A 13,172-nucleotide genomic window follows, 5' to 3' on the forward strand; every position below is an offset into this window, starting at 1 on the left:
AGTTTCATTGCTAACTAGACTAACAAAGCACAGACCATTCTGGTCATCACCTATGCCAAAGGACTCCTGAAGCCCTAGTGGATCTTACAGGGGTAACTGTCACATACAGCATGTAAAGGGTGAGGCTTAAAAGTTCACACATGATGCCACAGAGAGTTTGGGGAAACTGGTTTTAAGTTCTCTCCTAGTTTTAATGCCTGAATCATGAAGAGTAGTCTGTGGGCTGAGTGCAGTTTTATAAATAAGCACTAATACAAAATTAAATTACTTACATAAATGCATAGAACATTGAGAACTAAGGGGGAGAAGCCCAACTTTAGTAAGCACTTTTTATAATAGGAAAAAAAAAATTCTTTCTGTCGAAAAGTCATTTCATGTGTGTATTTCATGCTCCAATTGCTGGGTGACCCAGAAAAAAAAAATCTTTGTTTATCTGACAGGGATATTCACCTGGCATCACCATTAACTGAAGGAGTTCAACTGAATCTGCAGTCAATAATGTATGATTTATTCAACAAGCTAACAAAACACTCCACATGGAAATGCTAAACACCTCTTTTTCTGCAGTCACTGGAGAAGGTGCCTGGACTTTGGAGAAAGAGGTGGAAGGCCTCTCAGGTTGTGTGGCAGGAGTGCCAGAGTTCATCTGCAGTAACAGCCATCCCTCTGCATCAAGTGTGAATCATAAAGCCAGCTACATTTAAGAGCTGATTATCAGGAAGTCAAAAAGCAGCTTCTTCTAGATGGATGCAATGCAGTAAATTATTCCTCAGAACAGAGCTTTTACCTTATAACACAAGGTATTCATAAGATGTCATGGCAAAATATTACAGAAAGGAACTTTTTTCTTACATATTGAAACAGCCAAATGAAGAGCGGTCAGGGAGGTCCAGCAAGAATGGAAAACATGGCTTCAAAATCCCAGTTAACCCAAAAATCTGACTAGGGGCATGATTTTGGATTTCCCACATCTCAGGTGGAAGTTTTGCCTCTCTGGTTATTCTTCAGTTGCATTGTCCCAGTTAACCCAGACTGGAGATGGTGACCTAAGGGCAAAGAGACTCCAGAAAACTCATCCTGTGACTCACACTACCTTGCTTTAAGGGAAGTGCTGAGCATTCTGTATCTCATTCTGTAGCTGCTATGGCAGCTGCAGACACCTCAGGTAATCTGAGCTATCTTCACTGGGGAGTCTCACATCAGATTTAAAAGCCTAGCTTTAGACATCAACCACCAAAAGAAGAAGCATCAGTATAAAACAATAGTACTATGTAGCTACAGAGGTAAACAAACCAGTTCTAGGGGTAAGTGAAGTACAATAAATGGTGCTCACCTTCTTACTGTCTGATTTGAGCCCAGCCTTTCCTGAGGATGGCAGAGTGGCAACTGTAAAATTGTTTGGATCTTCACAGTCACGGATTTTGGATTCTTTAATCAGAGAGTCAAGTTTTTTCTTTGCTATATTCTCCACTCTTTTTCTATTACTAGAGGCCTACAAACAAAACAGAATCATTAAAGTAGGTAAGGATGAAAAAACATCTTAGTTATTCCAGCCAGGGTGAACACAGACTGAAATGACGTAGGGAAGAAAAAGGAAACAGAAGTTCTTCAGTTTCATAGTGTGAAGCTATTACCTGCAGCTCAGTATCAGACTTGGTGTAAGGTGAGCAATCAGGGGAAATAAAAACAGAACTCCAGAGTTTTCTTCTCCATCCTTGAGGCACAAAATCCCAACCCCAGGTTTTTAAGGGGTGAAAGATTGTTTCCTCAGTAAGCCTTAAGGATTCCTAGTTAAATTTCTCATGAAACAAGCTAGGATTTTCTGAGCTCATCAAAATCTGGCTTGGAAAGTAAACCAGGCACAGGAAATCTGGGGTTTAAAGCATGAGCAAACCTCCCAGCAAACTGAACTGTTACTAACAAAGACAATGAGGTCAGCAAAGCAATGCCTGCTGAGCCTTCACAGCAATACACCTGGCCAGAAGATGTTACTACTCAACTTAGTTATAGAAGATGACACTTCCCTTACTGACATCAATTCCTCCATCCACTTCATGAACGAAAAATAAACATTATATGACATCTCTTTATAAATAGCTCATGTGTGGGCTAAGGAGAGTGACTTTTTACAGGGCTTATAGTGACAGGATGAGGGGCAAAGGATTGAAGCTTGAGGAGAGGAGATTGAGACTGGAGATAAGGAAGAAATTCTTTGCAGTGAGTGTGGGGAGACACTGTGACAGGCTGCCCAGGGAGGCTGTGGATGGCTCCTCCCTTGAGGTGTTCAAGGCAGGTTGGATGAGCCCCTGAGCAACCTGGGCTGGTGGGAGGTGTCCCTGCCCATGGCAAGGGGTTGGAACTGGATGATCTTTAAGGTCCCTTCCAACCCAAACCATTCCATGAATCACAACCATGAGAGACCTGCCAACATTTCTGCTCTGCTTTGGCTTTCAACTCATTTCCTCCCTGTTCAAAAAGGCCAGGTCTTGATACCAGGCCTGATCCTACACAGGTGGAAAGCCAGCAGGACTGAATTGTAGCATCACCGGGTGTACAATACCTCCCGCTTTGAAAAGCTGCATCATGTAACAAGAAACTGTCACAAACCATGAAGAATTACACCATTGCAATATTTTAAAGCTGAGATCTGCAAAGTGATATGCTAGACCACAGTCATCAAGAGAAAAATAAACACATTCATTTTCCCCTTTGGTAGATTTATTCATAAAGAAGTTTCTCATTTAGCTTTAGATAAAAAGAATCAAAATCCATAATGCAAAATGAAGAAACAGCCTGAGGGAGAGGAGACTGAAAATGGAATCTCTCTCCAAGGCAATCTAGTTTATATTTTTAAATGGTTTTGCTGTGTATTTTATAGCTTCTGTAAGATAAAATGTCACTTGCCAGAATATTAAAGTGACAGAAAAAATTAACTTCTAAACCAGGTCTACAAATAAGGGATTTTCAGAATGAAGGAGGATTAAAATATCTCCCTTTTTAACAGCTCCTTGCAGTAAAAACCAACTAAACCCAGCATCCAGCAAACCAAAGAGACACTTGAGGGAAAGAAAGCTGTGAAGCAATAAAGAATCATGAAATAGAAAATTAAAAGGCACAATGTTCCAAAATTGAAAGATAACCACTCAAACTGGTGCTGCCTAGCATGCACTTCTGTCAGATCTCTCCCTGGGAAGGTTTAGAACCTAAAAGACTCGTGATGAATCCTAAAGACTGGGCCACATTCATGTTCTAGAAATGGTTTATTCTCCCTGGGACAGGAAAACTTCACAGACATTTCCATTCAAATGCTCACTTAACTTACATCTCCATTCATTATTTTACAGTCATCATCAATCTCATCAGCACTGTCCTCATCAGAAACTTCACCTTCCTCTGCATCATCACTGATGTTGGCTGGAAGTTTCTTCCCCTAGAAGGCAAAATGATTGTGCAGAAAAGTTAGCAGGCAGCAGACAGCTCTTGCTAGCACACATTTCAAAACTAACTCAATAAAAGTATTCAAAGCATGCAGGCAGATTCTTACTGATTGAGACTGCATTTGTTCAGAACTTTAAGTACCAGGTTCCTAAAGACTGCTTCTTGTAAAACGATTTCAGGCAGGGTCTAGGTGATAACTGGGCAGAAATCATAAGCATCACAAACTAAAAGAGGGATGGAACAAACAGCAAGCTTTTACCTTAACCAGTATCTTTCCTTTAAGACTTGCTGGGGAAGGGAGCTTGGTAGAATCATCATAGTGCACAGAAGTCAGATCCAGTTTGTCTCCCAGGATTTCTGTAAGATACTGAGCCATCTTCTTCTGCTGAACAACACTGCAGTGGTTCTCAATTGACAGGATAACAGGGTATCTGGCAGAGCCAAAAGCAAGGAGCATCAGCTGGGAATTCAGCTTTTACTGCACTTAGATGAGGGTCATGACTGTCTGAGCTGTTCCTGTCACAGGCATCACCAGCAATGACATCCACAGGAGTGAGAGGAATCTGTCTGGGCACTCACTCCAGACTGAATGGTCCGTTTTTTGACAGCCACAGGATAATTAAACTTCTGCAATTTGGTCTGAGGCATTCTTTCCTAGAGCTCAATTTTGTCCTACACTACCCAGTCCTGACCTGTATTTCCTATCAAAGAGATTCCACAAGCCATAGGAAAACTAAGCAACCAGGACCTTCAACTGTCCTCTCCCATCAGTGCTTCTGCCCTTCTGTACTCTCAGAGGTTCCAGGGACTGAAAAGATTGCAAGGGGTGTGTATCTTTACTTTCCCACTTCCAACACCCAAGTGATAAACCTATTGTTTAGGCTTATTAAGTTATTAATTAATGAGGGGCTGGTACCATACCAAAGCACCCTGAAGACGGATTTCTGTTTAGAGCTGATGCATTTTTAGGGTGAGCACAGAAGCCAGTACACAGTGCAGTTGGTAGGGCTGATGTAAGAGGGATTCATTAATTTAAAGCTAATTGTGAATAAAAAGATGTCTATGCTAACATCTGGCCCTCATTAGCTTTTCATCAGGAAAAAATGAGGCTTTCAGCCAGACAATGCCTGCAGGACAAAGCTTTCCCAGTTGCTGATTATAGTTAAATTCCCAGCTTTGCCTGGAGCTAGTTCCCTAGCTGGATTTGTAGGCTACTAATAGCTATGCCTGCAGCCTGGCCTGGGAAAGAAAACACCTACAAGCCTAAAATGTTTTGTTCAGTGCCACACTCTGACCCTGAGCATCAACACCTAGCAAAAAAACCCCACCACAAATAAGAAGTTGTAAGATGGTCCCAGTTAACCCTGTAAAGCTTTGAAGAACCACAAGAATTTCCAAAGCATTGCCATGCATTCTGCTGGCCAGCTTGCCTTTGATTTATTTACCATGTCTTCAGGCAGATCCAGAAGTTTCAGGCTGACAACCAGTTTGTCTGGGCTGAAACTTCAGAACAAGTTTAGCTTTATTAATGAAGGCAGATGGACTGCTTTGGAAAAGCTTCTGGAGCATTTTTACAGAGAGAAATTAATTTATCTTAATTTAAAAAGTAGATTGACCCACACATTTTGACTCTTGGGAGTGCCAGGGTATAAGAAACATCCCATTGTGTACTACTGATCTCCTGAGCACTGTACAGGTAGGGAAGAGAACCTCTCTCTCGAGCAGCCTGTGCCTTTATATTCCTTTGCTGCCTGATTTGCTTCCTGTCCTTTGCCATCCCTGGAGTACACATCCAGAGAGACAAGTGGTGAAACTGTCAGCCTTTCACTGTTCAAACATGTTGATCCTCTGGTCTTCTACAAGTGGGATAAAGTCAGCACTAAAACTATGTACAGAATCCTGCCCCTACTCAGCCTTGCTGAAGGCACTGTCCCCACAGAAAACAAGTCAGAATTTTGTTTGGCAGATGCAGGAACAGGTCAGGCTTTCACTAGCTGCCAGGGAGCACTCCAATTGATAGCCCTGAGATTCCAAAGTTGCCAGACTGTATACATACTCATTCTTGATAAAGGCATATTTGTTGATAGTTTCAATCACATCTTTGAAGAGAATTTTGGAAGTCAAAGTGTATCCATGGTGGACAATTGGTTCACCATCCGGCCCATCCCAGCAGTCAACTGCAGAATGGAAAGAACAACAGCCATCAGACATCTGGGGCCACCTTCTGTGGTGCGATGAGTCCCTGCAGTTCCCTTCAGCCACCCAGCCAGACAGGTACCCACTACAGCAGGGCAGAGGTTCATTCCCACCCTCCATCTCTGTCTCCCTCCTTGCTGTGCTGAATGTTCTTCCACTGAAGAAACTTCCTGGCCTTGACATTCTGCTGGGTACAAACAACTGTTCCCATTGTTTGAGAAAGCCCCAAGCAAAACAGACTTCATGTGACAAATGCTTGAGGAGCATTAAGACAGGAAGAGAGGTGCCACAGCACAGCACTACTTTCATTATGCTACTGCTGAACCTGAAAAGGAAAGCAGAGAATCTTGGCCAAGCTGCTCACACCACAAACAAAGCCAAGGCAGAGTCATCTCCAGCCTGCCTGGGTTTTCCCTAACCTCATGCTTGTTTACAATCACAATTCATGAAATGTTTTACTCCTCTGAAGCACCCATTGGCATGGCCACAATCTAAGCTGAGCAAAACAGAATCTTTGCCTTCTGAAAGACTGTGAAAGCACTTTGATGGTGGTTAGGATATTAACAATGATAAAGGAACAAGTAGTGCCTCAGAAAGGTACTAAAAGACCAGGAGGGATTCCACAGGAAGGCTTCCCAGTGGCTGCAGAGACTCTCAGAACTCCCCAGAGCAGAACCCCACCTCCCTTAGAGAAACACCAGCATTCCTCTCACATGTAGCAGGGATTCTGCCACTAAACCAAAAGCACAGAGCCCACGGATGGCTCCTTCACACTCTTTACCTTCTACACAGCGACAGCCAGACTGTAGCACCCATGCATACATGTCCACCCTAGACTGGGACATCAGCTGATCTCCCATGAGGTAGGTATTATGTGAAGAGGTAATGAAATAGTGACTCAAAGGGTAGCTCATGTCCTGATTCACTTGGTAGTGCTCTGGGTTGAAAATGTCTCCTGCTGGACTCCGCATGTAGTTGGTGAAACCTGGGAACAAACAATGCTGTCAGTAACAGTTTGGTCCTCTTTGTTGCTGCCCCCTTCCTAAAAACAACCTAGAAATGCAGCCCTGCATTCTCCATCATGTAAGTAAGATAAATAAATAGCATCACTCCATCCCATCTGTCATGATGACCAATTGCAACTCTTGCTTTCAGGAATTTTCTGGTTGCTTTGTACATTTTCCTGTTTTGCCTCCCCAGAAAAACGTCTGATTAATCCAAACTTGACATTTTCAGCTTCTAATTTTTGGGAATAGACCCTGCTGGGACATGAAGTTCTATGGTGTATAAAAGCTTCCAGAGATTTCTGGCCACATCCTGGCCTTGCTCCTCAGCAAAATGGGTTGGAAGACAGATGGTGTTGTAATGCCTAGAGACAGCTTCTAGTGACCCAACACAGTTTGAAGCAGACACCATGAAAAATTGATAGGGCACAGTGTATGTCAGCAAACACACAGCTAATCACTCCTGGCAAATTAATCATTACTTCTTACTAGAAGCCAATCAGCTTCTACAGGATTAATTCCACACACCACTGCTGGGACAGCCTCTGAAACAACTCCATTGTTTGCTTTAAGCACTTGTTAAAATACAATCTGGAAACAGTTAGAATGAGCTCACACTAACTGGATCCATCAGCCCTAGGAGGAAGGAATACGAATGAGGACACTGCCAGCAGTGTGCACTGCAGCCCCCCAGGATTTACACACTCAGGAAAAGTGCAGAGTGTTTTATTTTGGTCCACAGAGAGGTTCTGCAGCACTAAGTTGAATGAGCAAATTGTCACAGGTCAGTCCAAGGTACCTCATGGTAAAAGCCATCACAGCTGAGGACACAAGGCAATGCAGACTCATCAATGAACATGAAGGGGGAAAAGAACTCTCTACTAGCATTTTACTACAATTGAAGTGCTTCTAAGTGTGGCCAGGAGGCTCTTGTCTTGGCTGTACCAAAGTTTCCATAGCTGGTGTAGTTCAACCCCCCCGCCCCAGGCAACACTTGATTTATTTCCTGGAGGACAAAGGGATCTAAAGCCTCAACTACACACAGAGACAAGGGAAGGCTGACTCCTGTATGTGCACACACACACATGCTTGCAGATATGTAGCTGTATGTTTCCTAAGCAGTTGTACTTCCTTTGTCACCACCAATCCAGCAGTGTACCCCTTGTCAGCTCCTCCCTCACCTCTGTTTGGATGTTATCATCAATACACTCCAGAAATCTCCTTCACCAGTGAAGCCCTAGACTAGACTTGTTCTATTCTGTTGCACTCCCAGCAAGATACTGGAATGGTTGAAGTCTCCCACCGGGAGCGGAGCCTGCTCCAGTTGCTTCAGAATGACCTCATCTACTTCCTGCTGACCAGGAGACCTGTAGCAGACACCCAGCTGTATGTCACCCATGCTATACTGCTCTCTAATCCTGACCACAAACTCTCACCTGTTTTATCATCCATTCCTGGCAATTCTATAGACATTTTAGAAGTTTTCCTGCCTGGCATGAAAGGCCACACCTGTTTGCAAAGCCCAGTCTCACCTGCCTAGCTATGAGGAAGGCAAGATACTGAACCTGGTTATTCATTATTTATGTGACTGCCACTGAGTATAATGCATCAGAAAATAAAAACATGGATATGTCACAACTGCTTCACTCACTTGGCATTAGTGTAAGCTCAAAAATAAATGTGAAGATTTAGTCTGAAAGTAGAGCAGACCTGAATGCATCCTAAGCAACCATGTCCTCCACAACACCCACCTTGCCCAACAGACCAGAAACAGCCCACTTCTGCATGCAGGAAACCAAACTGAACTTCTCCTCTGCCACTTTTCACTTGGTCAACATTCCCCCTCCTCCAAGAAATGGACAATACTGACGTTCAAAAGGTCTTAGAGCTGTGGCACAGAACTCAGGCACTCTGCTCTTGGAGTCAGGAAGATCTGTCAGAACATTTACTATTTAGGGGAAGGTCCTCAAAAATAACAGCTGCCATCACGATGGTACAATATCATTATACTCAGAGAGAAGGCTTCAGCAGCAGAGGTCAGGAATGCAAGCTTCTGGAGAAATTTCATCTATCATCCCACTTCACATGTTTGCTCTGGGACAGATTGCTTCTCTTACTAAAACTAAAAGGATTTCCAAAAATACCTGCAGCAATGACATGACTAAATTCTGCTGTATTTTCCAACAGCACAAACAACGACACAGCCAGCTCCAGCTGACCTTCAGTGACTGCTCCTTCATCATGATATATACCTTTGAAAATCTTCCAAAGAGCAGCAGTTTCTCTTTAGGTCCCTCAGAAAATAAAGACATTACAAAAACCCTCCTGAAAAGCACATTCTGTACATTATGGCAAAAGTCTGCTGCTATACATTATGCAAACAGCATTCTCATAAGCATTTAACGAGCTGCCTCATCCCTACAAGAGCTCCAGCAGCCAGCTTACCATCAATGCCCAGAGCTCCCTCCTTCTTGTTCTCCAGGCACGGTTCAAACTTGCTGATGATTTCCAGGCAGTGCTCTTTAGTTACATTTGTCATCTGCAGGAGCAGCAAAAGCAAAGAGTTAACTCCTGACCACGCTCTGGTCTCTCTGCACAGTTTAACAACTGGCCAGATAATCCATGGAGGTACTAAGGATTTGCAGTTCCCCAGTGAGATTCTCACTCCTGTCAATCAGTGTCAGGTCAGATAAGACCCAGACTGGTGTGTAAAAAGTTTCTGTCCTATTGGCAGCTGCCTGATGACAGCCAATAAAGACACAGGCTCTGCTTTGTAGGTCAGCTCTGGTTTGAGTGCTGTAAGGCACAGAGAGCATCCAAACTGAACAAGCTTTGTCACAGACCTATGGGATTTCTTCTCCTGTGGGATGAAAGGATTACTTTGCATTATCAAAGGGGTTTTACTTTAAAATAAAACAAGAAAATAGCTCATACTCATGCAGCAGACAGGAAAAAAAAAAAATCAGTTACTAGTAGGATAAGGGAGAATCAGGACAAAATGCTCTCAGGAAGCTCCTGGAGGAAATTTGCTAACTCCAAGGTGGCTTTGCACTCCCAGCTGAGAAAAAATAACAAAGGGAAATAATTTGCCTTTGTAAAAGTGTCATTTATTTTAAAAGAACCATTTCTGATAAGCTGTAGCCTTTTACAACTTGCTATATTTTCGTAATTCAAGGTTACCACTAATATTTCATATTCCTACTCTTTAATGATGATTTATCCTTCAATTATTATCCTTGTTATTATTTAATACTTCTGTCCTGAATGGTGCAGCAAATCCTTCTCATCAGATGCTTTACGTGCCACACCAGAAGGGATTGCCGATGAAGCAGCCAAGTTGATGACTGTTTTAACATGATGGAATTTGCTGAGGGGGTAATGAAACCACCAGCATGCCTGCCATCCGATCAATGCCTTTTTGGGGGGTAGTTGAAAACCTAATAGATCAAAGTAGAATAAGAGAAAGAAAAAAAACCCTAACCCTTTATTTGCCTACACACTGCAGGTTTGCTGGGTGCAGAAGATAAAGCTCTGGAGCAACAGAAGGCTTTTCTGGTCCAGCTTGCAGCAGACAGAATGAACAGTTGTTTTCCCTCTACACGCTGTATGAAAATGGGTGGCACCAGGCAAGGCAGAGAAGCCCCACAAGCATGAGTTATCCACATCAGTGATGAGCTGAGCTGATTTGTGTCCTGTGGCAAATGTTCGTTTCCCTCTCACCATCTGGAGGATCAATTGACCAATGAAATGGAAACACCCCCTACTTATCTGAGAGATGGCCTGTTCATCAGACATCACTTGAAACTGATGGAGATCCACAACCTACAGGCATACAACTTCAAAAGAGACCATGAGAAGAAAAAGGCAAACACAAATCAATGCATTTGTTCCTGCACTGACTGCATTTTGCTGTGCCATTCGTTTTCCTCACATCAGAATCTTCCCCATGTCTCTAGATAAAAGATTGTAAAATCATTTAGGGATCTCAGGAAGTCATCCAGCCCAAAATTCTGCTCAAAGCAGGGCCAACTAAAGGGTCCCATTGGTTAGCTTAGGATGTTGCCTAGTCTGGTCCTCAAAACATTCAAGGATGGAGGCTGCACATCCTCTCTAGGCAACCTATTCCTGTGGACCAATGTCCTCATGGTACAGGTATTAGATCCTTTGCTATTTTCTGGTCTGCCAAATGACCACATACCAGAATGACTCAAACTTGTTCTAACCAAGGGGTACTTGGGGTAGGAGGGAAAGTGTTAAGATTCCAGGTAGCTCAGTTGCAAAGATCCCCAGTGCCAGAAAGGTTCAAGTCAGTGATGAAAGAAGCAGAACAGTGGGCACGTGCATGGTGCACCCTATATACAGAGATCAGAAACCTTTCTCTTTCACCATTGTATCACCGTCAGTTTCCTTCTGAAAATCATGGATGATACACAGAGTCAAAAGCAGAACCAAAACCACCATCTCTGCACCAAGGTACTGAATACTGGGAAAAGACAAACACTGATGGAACTGTCCTAAAAGAACACATGTGAACTCTATATTGAGGGGCACAAAAGAGCCTGCAGAACAAAACCAAGAGGCAGTGAGAGCAAGAAGGTTCCAGCAGTAGTCATGCCAGCCTACAAGACAAAAATCAAGAGGCATCTAACTGCCTGCTTTGCACAGGCATGACCAAGAGGATCCCACCCTGTCCAAAAGGTACTGCATGCCCAGGAACAAGCAAAAAGCAATGCAGACTGGAAGTCGTCTCCTGTCTCGGGCCTACCTTCTGCTCAATCTCCAGAAAGCGCCTCAGGTCGTCTGCATCCAGGTGGTCCTTGTGGTTGCTGTAAGTGAGCATCAGCAGGTACAGGTCACGGCGTGTGGACATCATCTTGTAGAAGGCGCAGAACTCCTCGAAGCCCAGCGTGCCCTGGTTGTCATCTGTGTCAGCCTCCTGCACCACACAGCGAGAGGGCAGTGAGACCCCCAGCTGCCCAGCCACACGCAGCCCAGCCAAGCTTTAAAGGAGCAACCCTCTGCATGAGAATAAAGCAACACTGCCCCCAACCACAGGGTGCTACTACCCACAAACGCAGGGAGCGGCCGCCCGCAACCGCAGGGTGCTACTACCCACAAACGCGGGGAGCCGCCGCCCGCAAACTCAGGGAGCTGCCGCCCGCAAACGCAGGGTGCTCCCGCCCGCAAACACAGGATGCTACTGCCTGCAAATGCAGGGAGCTGCCGCCTGCAAACGCAGGATGCTACTGCCCGCAAACGCAGGGTGATCCCGCCTGCAAACGCAGGATGCTACTGCCCGCAAACGCAGGGTGCTGCCGCCCGCAAACGCAGGGTGCTGCCGCCCGCAAACGCAGGGTGCTGCTACTGCCCGCAAATGCAGGGTGCTGCTACTGCCCGCAAATGCAGGGTGCTGCTACTGCCCGCAAACGCAGGGTGCTGCTACTGCCCGCAAACGCAGGGTGCTGCTACTGCCCGCAAACACAGGGAGCCGCCGCCCGACCTGGCACTCCCTGCACGGCCTGCTGGGACAGATTGGTTTAGCAGGCCCAGGAATGCTTTGCACAGCTTTGCCCTTTGAACCTCTTGAGTGTGTGCAGTAGTGCACAAGCCAGGAAACAACTTTTAAGGTCCTTATTGTTCCACAGGGAGCTCTGCTGGAAGGATTTTGTCTCTCTATGGCAATGCAGTGAGACTGTGTGCCCTGTAGCTCTCTGGCAGAATTTCCCATTCATATTTTCTTGAGATTATTAGAACCCAGGTCATCTTGAAATTGGTTTTATAACCAGGATTTGGGAGGATATCTGTTAAACCCATGGCCACAAAGATTTGCAACAATACTAATTTCACAAGTAAAGGAGAACTCCTCAGTAAATTACACTCTCTTCCTTGTTATAGCCATCCCCTACAACAGCTCTCTCCTGGTTCTTCCATTTTGGGGCCAGGTGCCCCAGCCTGCAATCCACACCACCCTCAGCTGCACCAGCAGTACCACTCACTGTGTGCACACAGCAAAGAGGGACTTCCTTCAAAACAATCTTGTGAAAGCCTGATGACAATGGGATCCACCCAGTGACAGAGCTATTTGGAGGAGAAACTACGGAATTACTGCTTCCTAAAAGCCTACTCCTAGAAGCATAATAAAAATGAATGAGAAATTCTGCCAGGAAAAGGTATGAAAGAGGAAAGCTACAATGTTCCTCAAACAGGGTAGGTAAGACCTGCATATTTTGTGGAAAAATGCTTACCCAGCACTCCCTACTTTGCTCTCAATAAAGGAGCTGTCAGCATATTGCTCTGCTCACCTTCACTGGAGACATATTAAAGGAAATTTCATGCCACAAAACTACTAAATAAATAAACCAGGCACACTGTTCCCAACTCTTCATCTTTCTCACTGAATTTCATTCAGGTACTGCCACACATCCACTTGCACCAGTGAGAGAACGTTGCAAGGAAGTTCTCCTAAGCTCAGATAGCAGCACTGAGCAGCCTTCCCACAGCACTTCTGTCCTGGCAAGCTGGCATCACTTCACT

The 13,172-nt window shown here is 44.6% G+C and overlaps 1 protein-coding gene across 1 annotated transcript in view; it reads right to left on the reverse strand.

Annotated features, from left to right (window-relative positions):
• The window catches only part of PLCH2 (phospholipase C eta 2), a 73,094-nt gene that overhangs the window by 16,097 nt on the left and 43,825 nt on the right, over nt 1–13,172 (reverse strand). Inside the window, 7 exon segments of the mRNA XM_054394926.1 lie at nt 1,334–1,492; nt 3,323–3,430; nt 3,698–3,869; nt 5,495–5,615; nt 6,416–6,619; nt 9,084–9,177; nt 11,404–11,574. Of these exon segments, the coding sequence (XP_054250901.1) occupies nt 1,334–1,492; nt 3,323–3,430; nt 3,698–3,869; nt 5,495–5,615; nt 6,416–6,619; nt 9,084–9,177; nt 11,404–11,574 (1,029 nt within the window).

Source organism: Indicator indicator, chromosome 32 (assembly GCF_027791375.1).
Source record: "Indicator indicator isolate 239-I01 chromosome 32, UM_Iind_1.1, whole genome shotgun sequence".
NCBI classification, from domain to species: Eukaryota; Metazoa; Chordata; class Aves; order Piciformes; family Indicatoridae; genus Indicator; species Indicator indicator.